This window comes from Schistocerca americana, chromosome 7, assembly GCF_021461395.2.
Source record: "Schistocerca americana isolate TAMUIC-IGC-003095 chromosome 7, iqSchAmer2.1, whole genome shotgun sequence".
NCBI classification, from domain to species: Eukaryota; Metazoa; Arthropoda; class Insecta; order Orthoptera; family Acrididae; genus Schistocerca; species Schistocerca americana.
The window spans coordinates 444,452,959-444,475,565 of record NC_060125.1 but is presented as its reverse complement, the minus strand read 5'-3'; the positions used below and the strand labels follow the sequence as shown (position 1 = coordinate 444,475,565).

Here is a 22,607-nt window from a genome sequence, read left to right as displayed (position 1 = left end):
AAATCTGACTGGCAAGACTATTTGGGATGTTTGCCAATATGGCCAACTCTACATTCTGATTTCTGAATTTTTTTCCTTCCTGTGAGAAGAGATGGTTGCTAATAGGAACTATTATGAATTGTGAATCACATGCAGTATTCTCTTTACCATAAGAATAATACGAATATAAACATTTTGGCATGTATTCTTTCGTATTTGCTACTATCTCATTTAAATCCTGTCTGCCTAATAAACTACGAAACTAGAGTGAGACAACAGCAAAGGCGGAAGAATGTATATCATGTCATGTTTATATTCGTATTATTCTTATGCCTAATAGTGATACAGTCAGAAATGAAGCACGACAATTGACTAGATTTTTAGATCTAAGATGACTCTTAAGTTCTGTGCAGAATTTAATGTACTAAAGAGGCGTCTGCAAAGATTTTCAAATGGAGAAAAATTTCCGCTAAACTCTCGTTCAGAACATCATCTATCATATGCAGTCTATTATTTGGTTCTTGTTGACCATTATCAAAGAAAGCAGTATTGTAAGTAACAGCAAATAGCAGTCTCTTGGCATTGTTTCGCCAATAAGATGATTCCTTAAAAAAAAAAAAAGCGGCAGTAGCGTGTACAAGAGCAAGCCATGCCGCGAGCGGCGACAGGTCGTAAACACTCATTATCAGAATGCGACAAACAATGCATGACACAGTACAGTAATGCATTTTCAGCTTAGAGTGACGTAAACACCTATAACAAAGAGAACATCACTTATCAGATGAAAGAAAAATAAGCAATCAATTCAAACCAGACGAAGCACGCGAAAAAGGAAGGGTACCCGTATAAATACAGACGGTGCGCCTGACGCATAGCAATGGCTACCTGGTAAAGCTAACTGCTAAGCTTACGACTCGAACCAAACAACTGTAGCTGTATCGTCATTCATTCTACCTAAATTGTGTTTCATATTACAATGGACCAACTTTGTTTCGATTTGGAGGTGCGGCCTAAGACTTTTCTCTCCCCTTGAATTTCAAGTCTCAAATTTCAGGTGCGGCTTAGATCCGGGAAAATTTTTTTCCTTGATATCGAGTTTCATTTCTTAGGTGCGACTTAGATTCGAGTGCGGCTTAGATTCGAGTAAATACGGTAATTGAAAACAGAAATAGGCCTATATAAATTTCAATTATGATAGATGAAATATGAGAAATACATTCATTCTACTACACCAATATTATTATGATTGCTTGAATACTACAAATTCTGGAAATACAAAATACATATGATTTCCTTACATCATAATCAGAATTAGTAAGAACTAAATGATAATTATACTTGCCATTTATAGCTCATTACATATGCAGATAAGATGCTAGTAATCACTTCAATAAAAACTAAGACACACAGTTATTAGTTATCTGCTGCAAAATCTACAAACCTACGACTCAGCAAGAAAATATGATACCAACCTTGCTTGAGGAGCCGCAACAAAACACAATCACCAGAACTATGGGAAGTCCAATCACTACTACATACACAGCCCATAGCCATGGCTGTTCATTGGTGTATTTCACTAGCCGCATGAAGAGTGATTCCTGTGGGCAAATCAGGAGTAACTACAGGATGTCTAGCACTACAAAGCACGCCGCATAATCACAACAGCAGCAGCTTTACAATTAAAGACCAATGCCGGAGGTTATCCAAGTGTAACAACTTTACAAAAATGCCACAGATGCATATTTACTACATGTTAATGCTACTGCACTTTGCATTTATAAAATTAAGTCATAAGGCCAATAAAAATTCAACAGTCTCCTATTCTAGCACAATGCATACACTAATAATTACATGTAGTACAGTATGTGCGTGCCTATAAAGGATTTTACTTCTTTAGTAATAGAAATTAAGAGTGGTTACTCCTTGTGTTTTTAAGTGATACTGCTTCAACTGTTTCACACTCGTCTACAAAGAAGTAGCCCTACACTATGCTGTATCTGTTTCTACAATACAGTATGGAAGAGACCTGTTCCAAACCCAGTTATCTTGTATTACCTCTGAAACACGTCTGCAGAGGTACCACACATATATTGCAATAGGTACAATGCAATAAAGAAAGTAGAGTGCCCACCAACCAGGCTTGTAGTTCATTGCACGCATTGCAGATTCCCACAAAGTTTCCTGTTCAATACAAAGAGAGGGCAGAGATGTCTTTATTTATTCAGTGAGCACATTAGTCACTGCAAATTTCAACAGCTAAAAGTAATACCTAAAATGTCACCATAAGATGCACAATCCATATTCTGTAAAAATTGCAAATGATTACTACATGTAATATGTGAAATTTCAAATTTGGACTGACATCTTGTCAACTGAAAATTTCTCAATAATTTCATAGAACTACTTTTCAACCAATATGAATTATGATTGTATTATCATATCACTATAACGGCATTTGATTGTATATGTAATCTTACAAGAAACACTGTATGCTGTTTTTATGGCATCTTATGGATTCCTAGCAGAGTTGACAGTTCCATTTTACACACAGTACTTCAACAACTGATCAATCTGTCTTCTTTGAGTGCCTCCGGGCTGTGGTCTCACGTGTATTCGCTACTTGGAGTAGAGCCAGACTGAATTACTGTTGGTATCATGCCTCTGTTTAAAGCATTTTTACCCTACCATCCCACTATGCCCTTTGTCACTCATTTGTTTCGCAATGTTGGATGAAATATGTATCTCCTGTGTTCTTCAGCTTTGACAGATAAGATGCCAAATGAGGGTTTAATAAACTGAATGCCTGACCCTACACATTGCTGAAACTGAAACCTCTACTGCTCTTTATAACATTATTTCAGCTGATTTTGTTTTTCAGAAACTGTGTGCCTACACCATGAGACTGGTCTTTTATGTCTTTTGTGATGTTACTCCGAGAAGAAGGGATTTGCTTGTCTGTTTGAGACTTGTGTATAACTAATCTTCCTTGCACCTCTCCTGCACTGTTCTGTCTGAAATTTCTTGCATCTTCCTTCAACTTTTCTGTTCTGACTCACAAATGACATGACATGATATGATTGGCATAAAATGATGCATATACCATGTTTTCAGCAGCTATCTTAGCCTTTATGATTACTTCTTGGTGGGAGTGAAATACAGGGTGTCTAGCCAAGGAGTGTCTGATTTCAAAATTAAATATCTCAAAAACTAAGATTGATACACGAGTGCAACAAACAGTATGTTTATTGTGAAAGCTGTAAGAATTTTATACAGTAATTACACAGTAATTTTGAAATAGTTCAAGAAGCTGCAAACAGATGATGGTATAATCACAATATGTAATGCTTATACATAGTGTACCTCAGAGCAATCAGTTCCACTGCTGAAACGTGAAAGAAGGTTAGGGCACTGAAGGAAGAGGTTGAAATAATGTATTCCACCGAACAATGTGTTTTTCTGGTACTGGCACACCACAGGTGATAGAATGGACCTACCGTAACAAGGCACACTTTTTAAACACCGTATAATGTTTCTTAAGGACCCGATGTCAAAACTATTTGCAAGCTCTTCACCAAATTCCAAGAAACAGGCAGCCTGGCTATGATCTAGTGGGGAACGTTAGCCCAGCCAAACCGCAGTTACTCATGAAAATATTGCCACTGTTTCTGAAATTATTCAACAAAATCTAAGAAAATCTGTATGAAGAATTCCAGTAGAGACTGGTTTGAAGCATTCTGGCATGTAGAAAATATTGAGAAAGAGCCTACACAGTTTCCATTCAAAAGCCTGTATATAAGATGTACCACAGAGAGCAGACTTTAAGCACACTTCCATCTGAGTGGAGCCTTGAGTAAACAAAATTGGTGTGGTGATTTTGGGGTTTCTAAAATCACCATTTGTGTGACACAAAACCACTATATTCTCCCAAAGTTACTGGTTGGGCTACAGTATGCAACAGAGGCATTATTGGCCCTTTTTCCATGCCAGAAATAATCACAATCACCAGTGTATATTATATTGCAATTTTGGAACAATTTGCTGCCCTGCATCATCCAAGCACCTAGCGGTTCATTCATGCATGTGCCAAAACACATCGCACTGAACAAGTGTTTTGCTTTCTTGATGAACACTTCGGGAATAGAGTTTCTGCATTGGATTATGTCAAATTTGCTGGCACAAGAATGGATTGGCCAGCATATTCATCTGATCTGATGCCTTGTGCTACTTTTTGTGAAGAACACTGAAAAACAACGTCTACCAGAACCATTCCAGCACAGTGGATGAGCTTGAATCGGTAACCTGTGTGGCTTCTGAATCCATTTCCATTGACACACTACAGGAAATGATGACAAATTTCATTGTTCCTTTGCCTCACCCCCAACTGCAAGTGGTGAACATTTAGAAACACTGCTTGCAGAGGACGATTTTAACTATGCATGCTGATATTTTCCGAGCTACATAGCTTGCAACAGTGTCCGTTAGGAGATTTTGAACTATTCTGAAAGCAAATTTTTAGTTTTCCGAATAAACATACCTTCTTTTATACTCTACTATCGATCTTAGTTTTCAATATATTTAAGTTTGAAATCAGAGACTTACTTCATTGGACACCATGTCCACGGAATGCTGCTTTTCTGTAGAATTTACCATTTTTCCCCAGATGTGGCATGCAGTAGGCTGATGGGTTATCCTCAGTTTTTTTTCAGTCTTTTTTTTCCAATCCCTTCTGCAAGGAATTTATGATTTTGTACTTCAATTAAGATAACTCTGTGACTGAAGTTTTAGAGAGTCCAGTCACAGGGGCCAGCTGCCAGCCAATCACAGTTCTTTCACGATAGCTATATTCTCTCAATATGTTGCCTGTTTTGTAGGCACCTACAGACTGCTGTGAAGTGTGGTTGGCTCCACTCCAACAACACTATCCAATGTCACTGTAGTCTGTCAATCACTATGTTATGTTATTCAAGTTACAGCCACAATGCTTGCTCAATTTGTTGATATGGGTACACTTTCCGAGAAATTTCGTCATTCTTAGATGAGACACACTTTGCCTACCTGACTGTTAAGTTCTAGGAATTATACAATTTCTTTGTAACAGATGATGATGCCTTGAGGCATAGACATACAGACTTGTGTGTGTAGTTTTTCTACAGATGTTGTAGCCAACACATCAGTCGGCTTTTACCTCAACTAAACCCGAGGGAAGGTAGTTGGGCCTCCGTTTTATAGTCCATCATAAATTTTACATCGGGATGGATAGAGTTAAGTTGTTTAAAGAAACTGGTGTGTTTTAGCTGTGCAGGGTCATTTATATTTTATCATTACTGCTCACTGAATATGAAATTGCACCACAATTTAAAAGATTGTTATAATTGGTCTTTTAATGTGGAAGGAGTGGGAACTTTATTGTAATAGGTTACCATAGTGGAGGGAGTGGGGATCTGCTGTTAACTACTGGTTCTTGCATTGTGTGTCATAATTGGTGGTCATTGGCAAATGAGGTGTGTGCTTATGTTTTCTTCCTGCTGGACACAGGCCATGCAGCAAGTTACTCAACGAGAGCAATCGGGTCTCGTGTTATTGATACAGCCTATAAACTCTGAGGGCTGGCAGCCAGGGTGGGGCCAGCCCGAGCCCATCCCCTCTTTTTGTGATGTTGGTTGCTTTAGAATTTTAGTGGCTTCTCTGATCTTGTGTTTTAGCAAATCTGGCTCCTTGGCAAGTACACAGGTAATTTTTTCCCCTTGTTACAGGCTTGCTGGTGTTTGGCCACTCCAAATTTGCTGTGTTGCCCTAGAGAAATGTAGTGTGAATACATTTTATAACAAAAATTTCTGATGACCTGAAGATGGCAGCACAGTCTGCTGAACATGAATGGTTGTAAATAAGGAAATATTTATGTGATTACGGCTTTAGAAAGTTTTTACCAAGTAAAACAGATTGCTCCAACTTATTTAGCAGCATGAGAAAATTCAATCAATATTCAACAACAGGTCGCAAAACTGCCCTATAGGCAGTCTCCTTTACAGATGATCAACACTTTCCTAAAATTCTCCCAATAAACCGAAGTCTACCACTAACCTTCCCTACTACAACCCTCACATGTTCTTTCATGCTCATTCCATCTCATTTTACTTTGCAGCGTTATGCCCAGATATTTAGTTAATGTGGCTGTGAGAAGCCAACCACTACTACTTCTGTATTTGAATATCATAGGTTTGTTTTCCCTACTCGTCTAGATTAACTTACATTTAGAGCTAGAAATTTTTTCTAAGTCACATTGTGTGCCTCTACAGTCACTCAATGATGACACCTCCTCATACACCACAACATCATCATCATCAGACAGACACATACTGCTGCTTACCTTGTCCGCCAGTTCATTTATGTATTTAGAAAATACCAGCGGTCCTATCACATTGCCCTGGGGCACTCCCGATGGTACCCTCGTCTCTGACGAACACATGCTGTCGAGGACATGTTGGGTTCTGTTGCATAGTACTTCATTGCTGGAATTTCAGAGCGAAGTGTCCTTCATGACTTTAATAGTGGACACATCTAATTCATTTCACTGATGAATTGCAACAGTGGCAATATCAGTTCTTTTATCTTCCTTGGTTTGAAACTATTCAGTGGCTGTTGGTACTGTCCAAAGCATCAATATGTGATTATCAACAATGTAAGAAGAGAGATTGCTACTTACCTTAAGGAAGACAAGTCAAGTTGCAGACAGGCACGATTAAGCGACACCTAAATATAGCTTTTAGCTACAGACCTCACCAGTAAATTGGTGATTGTTAATACACTGTTGACGCCACCTCCCTATACACCATCCCTGATGCCCATGGTCTAACCACTATTGAACAACGTCTTTCCCAATGTCCTTCAGACTCCAAACCCACCATGTGATTACTCTTACATATTACTAATTTTATCCTAACCCACAACTACTTCTCATGTGAAGGGAAGGTATATAAACAAATCTGCAGCACAGCCATGGGCACCCGCATGGCATCCTCCTATGTCAACCTTTTTATGGGCCATATAGAAGAGACCTTCCTAGCCTCCCAAAGCATCAAACCCCTCGTCTACTTCAGTTTCATTTATGATATCTTAATGATCTGGACCCAGGGCCAAGACACCCTATCTCCACTCCTCAACATCTTCACACCTTCTCTCCCATCTGCTTCACATTGTCCTCAACCCAGCATGCCATCTTTGTAGATGTTGACCTCCTCTTCTCTGATGGTTCCACCCACACCTCTGACCACATTAAACCCACTACCCACCAACAATACCTGCACTTTGACAGATTCATCCCTTTCACACCAAAAAATTCTTCTCACATAGTGTAACAGGGACAGTGTACCTGCAGTGACAGAAACTCCCTTGCCCACTATGCTGAGGGTCTCACCAAGGCCTTCACAGACAGGCACTATCCCTTGGACCTAGTCCCCAAACAGATCTCCCGTACCATTTCCCTCCCACCATCCCCAGAAATCAGACACAAAGAGGAGTGTCCCCTTGGTCACCTAGTGCCACCCCTGGACTGGAACAACTGAACCGCATCCTTTGCCAGAACTTTGTTTATCTATAATCATGCCCTTTGCCAGGTCTTTGATTACCTATAATCTTGACCTTTGCCAGGGCTTTGATTACCTATAATCATGTCCTGGAATGAGGGACATCCTACCTGAGATACGACCCACGCCTCCTAAAGTGGTATTCTGTCGCCCATCCAACCTCGGCAACATCCTAGTCCATTCCTATGCCACTCCCAATCCCAACCCCTTGCCACTAGGATTGTACCCTTGTGGAAGACCCAGGTGCAAAACCTGCCCAATTCACCAACCCTGCACTTCGTGCTCCAGTTCTGTCACAGGTTTATCCTACTCCATCAGGATCCAAGCCACCTTTGAAAGCAGCCATGTCATTTACCAGCTCTGCTGCAATCATTGCACAGGTTTTTATATTGGTATGACTACCAACCAGCTGTCCACCTTTGGCCAAAAGAAAAGTAAACCACACTGTGGCACAACATGCAGCTGAACACAACACACTTGATTTCAATTGCTGCTTTACTACCCGAGCAATCTAGATCTTTCCGTCCACCACCAGCTTTTCTGAACTGCACTGATGGGAGTTATCCTTACAACAAATTCTCCACTCCCATAAATATCCCGGCCTCAAACTGCGGAAACATACTGTCCCCACACAATGCACCCAACAGTTTCCATCCCCTCTGTTCTATCATCTCCTCCCCATTCTCGTTTCCCACCCTCTGTTTATTTGCAGTCCTCTGCCAACGCATTCCCCCCATCTTTCCCCACTTCTCTCTGTTTTTGTTCCTTCTTTCCCCACCTCCCTGCCCCAAAACCTCCATATAGTGAGCCTGTTGCCGGTCTAGTCCCTGCACACTCCACCAGACAGCATTTGTCTCTCTCCCCATCTGTACACTATCCCTTTCCCTTCCTCTTCCCCAGCCCCATTGCTGCTTGCATCGCATGTGATGCATTTCGGCCCAAGATGCTGGAGTTGGCGGTCGTGTGTGTGTGTGTGTGTGTGTGTGTGTGTGTGTGTGTGTGTGTGTGTGTGTGGTTTTACTGACAAAGGCTGAAAGCCATGTGTGTCTTAATTGTGCCTGTCTGCAACTTGACATGTCTTCTTTACAGTAAGTAGCAATCTATCTTTTCTTACATTGTTGACATCCCTACCTGGATTTTCCATTGTCGGAATATGTGATTATTGTCAGACCTCAGAAAGCCAACTTCTACACACACTTCAGAACAGTACTCAGTTATCATGCAGCACCTAGGTTAACTTAGGAGCTTAACTACAGGAATGTATGTGAGGAGAAAAGAAGAAAGAAGTCTGAGACACACACAAGTTTTGCCAACTGAAACACTGTTATCTGTCACTGTTCATTCATTCCAAAGTGTTACTTCCTTTGCCATCCCTAACCACAAGGGGTGCACAATTTGTGGGTCACGAGAACTTAATTAGTTGTATGGACTGGTGGTGATAAACGCTAAAACCCCATTTTTACGTTCTTGCATTTTTGCTGCTTTTTTACATTCATTTTCGTAAATCCCAACATGAGTTCTGTTCTCTCAATACAATGCTTTCCTGTCCATAATGATTTCAAATTACAACATTTTCCGCACTTTGAATTTTCTTTGATGTTATCACAACCTGTAAAATTGATTTTTAAACATAGATCATATTTCTGCTCAAATTCAGCTTTGGAACGAGGCACAAAAAGCAGACTACATACAAAGTTATTGGTTAGGCAACATAAGGATAGTGCGGTAAGCAAAATTTTCATTGTCGGAATGTTGAGTCATGGCCGCCTGTATAATAGGTTCCCAGTGTTTGGATGGTTGCTTGGTTGGTTCGGGGCAGCGGACAACCAGTGAGGTCATCGGTCACTTTGGATTAGGGAAGGATGGGGAAGGAATTTGACAATGCGCTTTCAAAGGAAACAAGCTGGCATTTGCCTGAAACGTTTTAGGGAAATCACAGAAACCCTAAATCAGGATGGCCAATGCAGGTTTAACCACCATCATCTTGAATGCAAGTCCAGTGTGCTAACCAAGTGCTCGGTCAGAGCGTTTGGAAGGGTGGGAGTATGTGCTGAATCACTGTCTTCATGATAATCACAATGTGTTGACAGTGACTCTAGTAGCAACTTCCCTTCTACTCATTGTGTTGTATTACAACAGCTTTAATTTAATTTCACAGTCATCTATACAAATAAACACCTCCTTTAAATACAGCTGTGCCTGTAATGGGCTTCCACAAATCATTGTCACCTCTAAATGAAACACATTAATTAGTACTAGGTGAGCGGTCTTCAGTTTATATGACCTGACGAAAACATTCATCCTAAATATGCTCTGTAACATGATAATTTCTGTCCTCTTTCAATCCAGGACGTCCCTAAACCAAGTTACCTGCTTGTCGGCAACAAGCTGTAGACTTCTTCCCTATTGTTTTCTGTTTACAAAGACTGCCAATTTTAGTGGTTTAACCAGCATTGTGTTAGAAGTTTTAGTTACCGTAGTTTTATAATGATTATCGATTATAAGTCTCACATTAGAACATGAATAACACACTAATGTGGTTTCATAATAGACTTTTATTTCCATGCTTTATTTACACTTCTGGGAATAATCAGAACGAAGAGGGAAACCCAGCAGTCTGCCACTGCCTTTGTGATTATCACGAAGACAAGAACTGAGTGCTAACACAAATAAACATGCATTTTCTTCTTCATTCCGACCATAATTAAAACATGGAAGCAAAAGTCTTTAGCAAAACCACATTAAAACGATATTCGTGTTCTAAATGCGAAACTCATTATTGATAATCATTATTAAATCACGGTAAATAAAATTTAACACAATATTGGTTAAAGGACCAAAGTTGGCACTCTTCGTAACCAGAGAACAATAAGCACGAAATCTAGAGCTTGTTGGGTTTCCTATACTTTCCCGTATTTTAAACTTTTTTGGGTCAGTCCACTGGAAAGTGTAAAAAGGGAGTTTTATTGTACATATAAATAAATATATAGAACATGAATGGATGTGGAGAATGTCGTGCTTGCAAAAACAGAGAAACCTAAAATAATACCATTCTCTATGACACTGCAAATGTGTTATCAATTAACTGACATTAATGCAAGATTACAATCCGTTGGCAATTCAAGAGCTCCCAAGTACTGACATGGTGTGGGAGCTTGGTAACCATAGGGCACACCATCTAGATCATGAAAAAATGTAAATGAATATGCTGGGCTGTTAACAATGTCCATCGATTGACTGCTTTCTTAGTCTTAAAGCCTCCAGTTTTCCAGGGTACAAAGTTCACTATTGTAATACAGTTTTGCAAAATATTATATGAATAAAACAAACTAAAAATTGCCATAAGAAAAAACTTTTTAGTATCGCTCTGTTGAAAAAATGATTCCATTCTGTTAAACTAAGAGAGAGAGAGAGAGAGAGAGAGAGAATAACAACTTCATACAGACTCATCATAAACTTACAGAATCCTTATCAATTTTTCTGCGTTTCAGTATAAAGGTTTCAGCTGCCCACCTCTCAGCAACAGCAGGATCATCAGTTACAATGATATTATCAAACAAAATCATGTTTGACATTGACCAAAGTTCAAACCCCACAGCTGACTGTAAAAAAGGATATGTGAAAGCATTTATATTCAATAACATGAAATATTATCCAACAATATAAAACAAGTGTTAGCTACTTCATAACTAAACCAACTTCATGCTGTAATAAGGAAGAAGCAAAATCTTACGACTGTTGTCATTTTGAAAGGTGACTTGTCCTCAAAGAAGTCAGGATTTGGAATGCGGCGAGGTTTCCATTTGCCCTTATAATTTGGATTATCAATAAGAGGTGCTCTCCATTTCCCTTTGTATGCAGGATTAGCTACCATAGGTGGTTTCCATGGCCCACAACCTGGAGCTTTCTCACATACAGGATTAGGAATTAATGGAGCCTCCCAATCTCCATCCATGTCTGTGTCCCTAGGAAAAAGGAGGTATGGTAAATACAACTCCACAATTCAAGGATTTAACTCCATAATCCAATAATATAATTTGATCTCTTTACCGCAGTAGTATAATGGATTGCTTTACATATTCTATAATTCACATTTAACAGAATTAAATTGGAAACACATTATAAAAAGTTATAGTAGACATAGCTCACACACATCAAGATCAATTACCCTCATTTTGAATGACAAGGAATTAAATACGTCAGGCAATGTCAAAAAAGTTATTTTGTTTATGGGAAAGAAGATACAATTATACTCTCAGTTTAAGATTAAAATCATTCAACTTGTAAGCATTATTAACGTTTCCTATCCATCTGGCCTACAAATGCAGTGACATTTACTGTCCCATATTGCCACCTCATTTGATTATGGGTGAATTTTTTTCACTGGTGATTATTAAGATCATGTACTTCACCACAGGACTGTTTAACAATTAAGAATGCAATACCATAAGAATTCACTGCTATTTTGGGATCTCTGTCAACACACCGACCTGTCTTCCCCCTTTACTGCTCTTATCCGTTTCCACTCCCCCTACTTTCCCTCCCCCCACCCCTTCCTGCCCGCCTCTTGAAGCTGTGCCTAGCAAGCCTGTCATGCCTCCATGTAGTCCCTGCACTTTCTGCCAGACAGCACTCTTCTCTCCCCCCATCCGTATCCTCCTAACCCTCCCCCTTCCTCCACATTGTTACTTTCATTCAATGTGACAGCTGCAGTCTGGTCTTAGCTGCCAGAGATGGTGATCATGCAGGTGTGAAGAATGCTTGCTTGTATTAATGTGTGTGCATCTTTTATTTTCTGAAGAAGGCTTTGGTCAAAGCTACATGTGTAATAGTCTATTCATTGTGCTTGTCTGCAATTCAACGTGTCCATTTTACAGTGAAGAGCAATCTACAATTTTACTAATGTTGTTGATATTCAAACCTGGAGTTTCCATAGTTAGTATTTTTTAAAATATATGAACAACTGTCGTAATTGATAATCATTAGAAAATCAAGATACAGAAGTTGCCACAAGATGTTTACTGGGAAGAGACCAACTAGTGGTCCTACATGGTACAAGTGCAACTGTCTTATACTGGATATGATTACCAAAAGCCTAGCCCTTTTGTCCTACACTGTCAACTAACTATATGATAGAAGTGCATATAATGGCAGTTGTGGCTTTTTTTATTCCAGTACTATGCTGTATACAATAATAATGATAAGACAAAAAAGAAACCATATTTGTGTGATGGAGAAATTATTAATTTGTGCTGGAGATCAAGCTGTGAAAAGTAAAAATTTCACTAATGTATTAAAGTTAAATTTCCTCAAAGGAACATCTAGAGTGCAAAGCAAATAATCACTGGCAATTAGTAAAGTGGAAGGTACCAAAAGCTAAAAGCTGAATTAAGCATGAAAATAGAAGGAAAGGGATCAGAGTAGAGACTGCTTTAATTTTACAAAACTTATAACATTAATACACAAAAATTAAGTCCAGTAACCTTCAAATCAAATGCTAGTTTCAACATCACACTGATTTAATAGGCATAATACTACTAGAGGTGGTATGGCTCTGCCTTTCTCTGAACTGACTTGTCTACCACGTGGGAAATCTACTGTTTAACACAGAATCAAAACCAAAGTGAAGGTTGGCATTGCAAAGCACTGTTAGAGGTAAAAGCAGAGTTACTGATTGCAAAGAAATTATTTTACCACTAGCATTAAAGGGAACACAACAACAAGTGCACTAAATTATTTACCAATCATCAGGTTTCTCAGCATTTGGGTCAGGTATCATCTCTGGTTCATCTTCTAGCCACCCTTCTGGTTTTGTTGCACTGCTATCAACAATCATAGCAGGTGCATTCTCATCCCAGTCATCAGGTTTTCGAGCATCTGGGTCTGGTATCTTCTCTTTCTCATCCCAGTCGTCAGGTTTTTTATCATTTGGATCATCAATCTCATTTGGGGGATTAACAGGAGGAGTGAAGTCCTCTAATAAACTTCCTTCATTAATCACCTGTTGAAAAGCAAGAACAAATTCATGACATGAACATTTGGTGAGTATTCACATCGAACCATACTACGAGTAAATTGTACATTAGTGCTTGACAACCGTTTAAGAAAAAATCACTTTGAAGTCTGCGAGGCTCGAGGTGATGCTAATTCAGTTCAAGGAAGGCTAATTAATGAAAGAATTTCCAAGTGATGAAACAAATCAAACAATGGAAAATCCAGGATGAAACTTAACAATATTATAAGAAGGAAAGTTGCCACTCACCATATAGCGAAGACACTGAGTTGCAGATAGGTACAACAAAAAGACTTTCACAGTTACAGCTTTCAGCCATTGGTCTTCACCACCACCAACAACACACACACACACACACACACACACACACACATAGCCTGAGTGAGTGTGAGTGTGAGTGCGTGTGTGTGTGTGTGTTTGTTTGTTTTCATTGATGAAGGCCAATGGCCTAAAGCTTTAACTGTGAAAGTCTCTTTGTTGTGGCTATCTGCAATTCAGCATTACCGCTATATGGCGAGAGACAATTTTCATTCCCAGTAAGATGGGACAAGGACAGGACAGAAAACCAGTCAACCACTGTGCCACCTTCAGGAATTAGTATGAAATTTTGAACATACACACTTTCAGTTATATGAAGAATTGCAGCTGTGTGATGGTGTCTGAGTGGAGGGAGGGAGGAGGTGTTGAGGTTGTGGGGAGGACACACACACACACACACACACACACACACACACACACACACACAGAGAGAGAGAGAGAGAGAGAGAGAGAGAGAGAGAGAGAGAGAGAGGAGGGGGGGGGGGGGAGGAGCAGGGAATGGGAGTATATTGCACTGTCACCAGTGTGCTCTGTCTCTGTCAAATAACACACTATACGATAGAGTACAAAAGCACCATTTGACCTACCAACTTCACTGGGACCACAATACCACCTTCTATGCCGGCATGACAAGTAACAAGTTGTCTGCTCACATGAATGACCATCATCAAACTGGGGCCAAGAGAGAGCTGAACCACCTAGTTGCTCAACACTCCATCCAACAGACTGTGTTTCACTTTGCTGACTGCTTCACAAAATGTTCTATCTGAATTTTTTCCATCAACACCAGTTTTCCTGAATTTCACAGATGGGAACTCTCCCTACAACACTCTTCAATCCTGTAGCTCCTGTGGCCTCGACCATAGCTATTTACTGCCCTCCATCTATGCTTATCTCTTTCCCTACTCCCACTACAACACTACAAACACACCTTCTCTCGTGCCTATGCACCTACATTCTACATAGTCCTATTGCCTTCTCTATTCTCACCCCTGTCCTCCCCCAGCACAGTCACCTGATGCTGCACCTAGCAGCCCTATCTGGCCCTGGCAGCACTACATTCTTTCCCCAACCCTACCCTGCTATTCCACCCCATCCCCACCCCTTACCCATAACAGCTAGCCCAGCTAAATTGCTGCTCATGTCAGATGCAGTTGTAGTCAATCCTTTGGATCTGGTGACATAAGTGGCCATGTGTGTGTGGTTCTCTACTGCAGAAGAAGGACTCTGTCCAAAACCTGAAATATTTTTAGCTTTCTAGCATTCCTCTTCATTCTGCCTGTCTGCCACTCAGTGTCTCCTCTAAGTGATGAGTAACAATCTATCCTTTCCACATTATTGGATTTCAACAACACACTCCAGCTGTACTTTCCACTGGTAACTGGAAGTGCTGGGGCTCTGCATGGAGACACTACTTCAGTTTCTGAAACTCACTAGAAAAATTTATATACTCAGAAAACTGTCAGTAACACTTCCTAATGTAATTCTTCCTGTGTTTATATTATGGCATCCATTATGAACACTACAATGGACAAATATCCACACCATACCTAAACTAACAAGAAAATCAACTAAACTGTCATATGCAACCAAAAGGGGTCGCTAGAGACAGGTGTTTCAATGATGCTATTGCCTTCTTATATGCTGATCACCCTAGCTGTGTGTCAGAGCACATTATATTTATGAAAAATTAATCATCAGCAGAGAAGACAACAATGATGTGCAGATTAACGTGATTTCCAAGAATGGATTCCTAAGTAAGTGTCTTACGCGTAACTCAATAACCCAAGCGAGTGCTATGAAAATATTCTCCGAATATTTCACTGCAGTTTTCATTCTCTGAAGAAAGGAAGGCAGGAAGGAAGACAGATGATGGTTAGTTTTACGGTTTAATGTACTATCAAGTTAGATCAGAAACTTTCCAGAGCTTACTTAATGTAACATAGGGCAACTACACAAAACTTAAGGTGAATAGATTGGGGAAAGCGATAGAACTTTTCCAAAATGTGGGTCCAGGATCTCAACCACTGCGCCACAGTGATATGTTTTGTTCTTGAACAGGCACAACCCATTTGTAAGTCTTATGAGGCAAAACAGTATGACTCCTGCAGAAGTCTTTCTAATATAAGTCACCAACAGTTCTTCCTCAGTAACGTTCAGTAAATTTGAGTCTTTTCTACGGATGTAACATTCTTATTGCCGTTACAGACACCTTCCATTATGGATGAGCCTGGAGGGTACCTGGTTCATATGGATGCTGAGTTATTCCACAGGTGCATGCCAGTTGGTCTTCATGCACCATGGCACTCTGAAACTTCATAGTTTCTAAAACTGTTATTTACCACAGTACTATGACATAAAGGCAACTGACAAACTTCTGTATTTTGTAAATATTGCCTCTATTGGCTTATCTACAAAACTAAACAGCTTATTCAGTTATCATGCATTTGTTGAATAGCTTGCTTTAGTTTTCAATACCAATTTTAAGTCCTACTTCAAATCATATTTGACAAGTGATTCATTTCCCAGATGCTCGGTAATATACTGTCGATGAAAAATTTCTTTACAGCTAATTTTAAATTTATGAATACTTCCTATAATACCCCACAAGACATACTAACAGAGCAAAATATAGTTACAAGATTTTAACAAAATATTCACTAATTCGAACAACATAAGCTACTCACGACAGTTGTAAGTGAAATTTGTAGGCCTATGAACAGCAGTCAGTCTTCTTATAAGCTTAACACAGCCAAAGCACATACAGGACATACAAGAACAACAAAGTTTCATGTAAACGCCAACACGAAATCAGCAGTTTTTAACGACATCATGCAAACTGGTGTATATAATCAAATTTCAAGGAAGTTGACATTTTCCTTGCTCCTGTGAAAAATGTAAATCGGATGCTACCAGTTTAATAACATTAGTAACTGATAGTTATTAAATACTGAAACTGGATCTTGACTTTCCTTGTCATTACAATCCATGAGGATCATGTGTAACCTCAATGTAACACATCACTTCCAGCGTTATAAACCAATGCTACAAAAGTGACGTCATTTGAAAATACCCTGCTTCTAACAAACACTGAATGTTTTTGAGAGATCTTTAAAGTAGTGCATCATAATGCAACAGTACAAACACAAAAACAACCAAATATGGCACTTTAGCTTTGCAAAATTGTAAATCGAGAGCGCGCCTACTCAGATGACGGATTATAATAACAACATGATACAGCATCTTCCGTATACCTGGAATGGGAGGCCTCAGGAGCAATGATTATTCTCATTATATAGTCAAAGAGCAACATTTCTCATTAGCAGAAAATGTGAACATAACCAAATTTACATTGTTTTACTAAAGACAGATTGTCTTCTATGTTCGTATACATTGTTTTACTAAAGACAGATTGTCTTCTATGTTTGTATACAGGGTAACTGCAAACAATTCCGTACTGTATCAAACTGAACTATCAGGTGATACTTGGGCCAATTAAACCATGAAAGACTACTTGAAATGTTTCAACAACCAACTTTAAGTGATGAATCTATGAATATTCTATGACTATGTATCAATCCCCTAAGTACCTACAGATAAGATCAGGTCATTCTTCTCATACTCCATACACAAATGGAATGAGAAAAAGCCCTAATAAGCGGCACACGTGAAGTACCTTTTGCCATCCACTTCACAGTGGTTTGCAGTCTGTGCTTGAAGATGTGGTGACAAATCGGCAGCATAACGTATCGAAAGTGAAGTTTGAAGTTATCACAATGCTTTTTAATGAAAAACTTTCAAGTGTATCATTGTAGTGTTTTTTGTCTTTAACTGATTATATTTAATAGATTTAATGTAAATGTTGCTCTTTTTCAATAATGTAAATAAATGTGATGGTTAACATCAATAAATACAAAGTAACTGAGAGGTGTGTATTTTCATTTTCATCATAACACTGTAAAACAGTGAAATAAGATAAAAATAAAAAGTTCACATGAGACTTTAAAAGTAAGCCATCAAAAAATAATACTATTACTGGGGGTGGGGGCAAATCCACACACAAATTGGTGGACAAATTAGGAGCATACCTGGTCATACAATAAAGCATTTTTTTCCTGTTTCTAGTGATAAGTTACATGCTGCAGATGTGGTCGTAATAATGGTATGTAGCTGAGTATGTGAGTTCATGGGAATTAAATGTGACTAGCAAGCAAAATCAATAAGAAATTAAAAAATTAACTTTAGTTGCTGTTATATATTCTTCAGTCTCACAAATTATAAAATGATACAACTTACCTTGTTGTCTAAGCTAATGGTAAACGAATTGTCAGGCCGTACCACTAGGGTGTAGAGATGGGGCTGTTTGTCTTTGAAAGGCTCTTCCAGGCGTTCTTTAGGTTTCTTGCAATGCTTTTCTGATAAAGTTCCATTAACTGGATTTTTGTGTCGGAAGATAAAGTGTAACTGCATGAGAAACACAATGTTAGGCCTCATAAAATATTTAACACAGAAATAACAGTACAATAACAAATGAGACAATATGCGTAGACACACACCTTATGATCATTACCACACTTGTCTGGCCCAAACATAATGGTGTACGGCGTTTTATCGTGGAATTGGCACAAATCGGCAGTGGCCTTTCCTGCTGAAAGCAGCTTGAGATACGCACCACCGCATTCTTGTCCTTCCTGCAGGACTACTTCGTACTGAACAATGAGTGGCTTATCTACAAAGCTAAATGGCTTATCCAGCCGCGCTGAAATTGCTGCGTGCTTTGCTTTACTTTTCAGTACCAATCCCAAGTCTCCTTTCAAACCATCTTTTACAGGAGGTTCGACTTCCCACCTACCTAGTGATACAGAAATTTAAAAAGCAAAACAAAAATGTTATAAATGTCTTCGCAGTCAATTCTAGATTTACAAATTCTTCCAACAAAACTCCAAAAGATGTATAGGCAAAACAAAATATCAAAAGTTGCAACATGGTCGCAAATTGAACAGTGACCCAAAAATAGAATAAATCTCCTTTACTTCACATCTATGGTGACAAATTTTTATGTCATCAGACTACCAGTTTTTGTCTATAATGACAATTTTCAGATCGGTTTTCTAAAAACATGTCCTAATATACTGGAAAAAATATAATCCAAAAATTTTGAAAATGAAAAAGACATGGTGGGAATCATCTACAATTTAGGTCAAAGGCATGTATAGTTCACTTGAAAACATTACCGTATTTACTCGAATCTAAGCCGCACCTGAAAAATGAGACTCGAAATCACGGGAAAAAAAAAAAAAAGGGGTCCCGAATCTAAGCCGCACCTGAAATTTGAGACTCAAAATTCAAGGGTAGAGAAAAGTTTTAGACAGCACCTCCAAATCGAAGCAAAGTTGGTCCATTGTAGCATGAGAGACAATTTAGGTCGAAAGGATGAAGATACAGCTACAGTAGTTTGGTTCGAGTAGTAAGCTTAACAGTTAAGATTTACCAAGTAGCCATTGCTATGTGTCAGGCGCTCCGTCCGTATTTATATGGGAACCCTTCCTTTTTCAAGTGCTTCATCTGGTTTGAATCGATTGCTTACTTTGCTTTGATCTGATAAGTGCCGTACTCTTTGTTGTAGGTGTTTACGTCACTCTAATCTGAAAATCCATTATTGTACTGTGTCATGCATTGTTTGTCGCATTCTGATAATGAGTGTTTACGACCTGTAGCCGCTCGCGGCATGGCTCGCTTTTGTGCGCGCTACTGCCGCTTACAATAAAAAAAAGAGAGGAATGTTCTCATACGCGAAACAAAAGCAATAGACTGCGTGTGATAGAAGATGTTCTGAACGAGAGTTTAGGGAACATTTTTCTCTGTTTGAAAATCTTTGCAGACGCCTCTTTAGTACATTACATTCTGCACAGAAATTAGAGACATTTTAGATTTAAAAATTTAGTCAGTTGCCGTGCTTCATTTCTGACTGTATCACTATTCAGCATAAGAATAATACGAGTATAAACATGACATGATATGTATATTCTTCCACGTTTGCTGTTGCCTCACTCTAGTTTCATAGTTTATTAAGCAGACAGGATTTAAATGAGATAGCAGCAAACATGAAAGAATACCCAGCATAATGTTTTTCTACCTTCTCTTTTAATTTATTTTTCTGAGGCAAAGGTTTTAGTGCCAGTATTTATCTTTGTGCCTGCAAAGCATCCCTGTGTAGCGCTACGTATATTCGACGGCACCTACCAACATTTTTCAGAACTTCCGCTTACTTTGTACTCGATTCTAAGCTGCAGGCAGTTTTTTGGATTACAGAAACCGGAAAAAAAAGTGTGGCTTAGATTCGAGTAAATACGGTAATTATTAACAAAAATCAAATAATAGAAACTCCAGGTAGGAATAACAAAAACGTAGGAAAAATACAGATTGCTACTTATTCTAAATATGAATATTGTTGCAATTCGTTTTTATTTTCATATTGCATTGGATGTACATTTCTTACCATCATACTTTGCTATGTTCTCGTCAATGCCTTCTTTCTTTGCTTCAGAACTAACCCATCTCTGTTTGAATCGATTCACATCATCAAAATGCTCAGCAAAATAAACATTTCCAGATGGTCTAGGACTCTCATAATTTATTTCTTCATTTACAACTGCCTCTTCCTGCAACATAGTAAGCACAAATCAATCAAAACGCAATTACGATATCTAAGAAAACAAACCCAGCAAACTGTACTGATCTAGCTTCTTCCTTTGGTTCACCAGGGCAAAAAGAAACACCCTAATAAATTCTACTGATCAAACAGAGAATTCTATAACACTATTTGAAAAATGAAACATTGGAATATCCAGGATGGAGCGTAACAATATTATGAAAAGTTGCTACTCACCATATAGTGGAGATGCTGAGTTGCAGATAGGCAGAACGCAAAAAGACTGTCACAATATAAGCTTTCGGTCATCAAGGCCTTTGTTGAAAATAGACACCCTCCCCCCCCCCCCACACACACAAACGACTGCACCTTTTGGCAACTGAAGCCAAGTGTGTGTGTGTGTGTGTGTGTGTGTGTGTGTGTGTGTGTGTGTGTGTGTGTGTGTGTGTGTATTTTCGACAAAGGCCTTGATGGCCGAAAGCTTATGTTGTGACAGTCTTGTTCTGCCTGTCCGTGACTCACCACCCCCACTATATGGTGAGTAGCAACTTTCCTTTTCATAGTACTGCTATTTAAAAAACTGAAGACTTCAATTTAACAGCCCACTGATGGCAATGTCATTGGCAAAGAAACAGGATCTTGGGCCGGGGAGGGAAGTTGGCTACTGTGGCTAACCAGTACTGGATGGCTGGACAGGGATTTGGACTGTCTCTCCTCCTGACAGCAAATCTACTGGCTGAACCACTGTGCCACCTTGTTCAGTGGGATATTTGAGAAGGAGTGTGTGTGGTATTGATTAGTGCAGAATGCATAATGCTAAAAGGAGATTAAAAGAACTGCCAACAACAGAAATTAATTACCAGTAGATTGTTTGGAAAACTAGTCCATCAAACCCCCTTTGTTCGTCTGAGTGTAGCCAAGCACTAGTATGACAATCCAGTTGTAAAACATGTCACTCAATCTACTGTCAATGTTTGCCAACACATCCTGCCTGGATCCTATCCAACACCTCCAACACCAGCATTCTCTGAGTTATCCACATAGGAACTTGCCTTCCAACATGTTCTTCAGTCCTACTAAATTCCCAGTCTCCATCTCTGCTACTCATTAAACTATACATAACTCTCACTCTTGTTTCAATCCCAACAGCATTCCTCTGCTACTCAGTTTAGTTAAGTTATTATGCCTACAAATTCTTACTGATGCTGAAATTTTTTTTGAGCTTCCGGCTACACCAAAATGCTGAAATACCTTCCCCACCATCGTGTCAGACAAAGGGCGCAAAAATTCATGATGGCCTTCAATCAATTTTCCGCAGACGTTTAAATAACAAATGTTAAAAGCAGTGGGAACCTCTGACACCATAGCTGTGCTCACAATATTCTTTAGCACATACAGGGGCAATCCTGTCCACGACCGTAGCCCAGAAGAGCACCTCCTCAATGGGTAGCAACCACATACTCTACTCCATACCATTGCCCCCATAGCTTCAGGAACCTGGACCTGCCATGTAGGGCCCTATCCACTGGCCACAGCAGTGAGAGGATGCTCATAGGGAGCAGAAGACGTATGGATGCCAGTTACGCTGGTTACCACCACTTGTGGACAGTGCCTCGCAATAGTTGATGTGGTATGGAATTTGGAGCACCATCTTAACAACCAACTCTGTCCTCACCTACTGACTGCACCAGTGTCGGTGGCTCAGTCGGCCCTCAAAAGCTCATCTTTGCCTGCCTCTCAACCGCATGGGGTATAACTTGCGCCTCAGACCACAAACACTGATTCCTGTGGATGCAGGCATGGAAAACGAGATCTTGCTGGATCCTCAGCTGATGTCATCCAGGGTGCAGCACCTCAGCACGTTGCCAGTCAAGTCCAGTTCCTCTCAGAAAATGGTGCCACATATTCACCTTCCAAAGCATCACCCAGGACACTTCCAGCTCTATGTGCTCATTTCAGACAGGAGGGATCCAGTGATTTTGAAAGCTCTCTGGAGGGCATGGAACTTGTTAGACAGCACTGCTACATCTACAACCGCTGGCATCACCACGGCATCATTGGC

At 39.5% G+C, this 22,607-nt stretch overlaps 1 protein-coding gene across 5 annotated transcripts in view; it reads right to left on the bottom strand.

Annotated features, from left to right (window-relative positions):
* LOC124621955 (calnexin) overlaps positions 1–22,607 on the bottom strand; it is a 71,568-nt gene that overhangs the window by 25,201 nt on the left and 23,760 nt on the right. For 4 of the 5 annotated variants that reach the window (XM_047147481.1, XM_047147479.1, XM_047147483.1 and 1 more), the window contains exons 3-9: positions 20,393–20,555; positions 18,450–18,745; positions 18,190–18,357; positions 13,304–13,563; positions 11,296–11,527; positions 11,024–11,164; positions 1,452–1,577 (exon numbers count right to left, since the gene is read on the bottom strand). In XM_047147481.1, the coding sequence (XP_047003437.1) occupies positions 1,452–1,577; positions 11,024–11,164; positions 11,296–11,527; positions 13,304–13,563; positions 18,190–18,357; positions 18,450–18,745; positions 20,393–20,555 (1,386 nt within the window). Of the gene's footprint in view, positions 1–1,451; positions 1,578–2,034; positions 2,161–11,023; positions 11,165–11,295; positions 11,528–13,303; positions 13,564–18,189; positions 18,358–18,449; positions 18,746–20,392; positions 20,556–22,607 lie in introns of all 5 variants that reach the window. The other variant, XM_047147480.1, reaches the window with a different exon arrangement.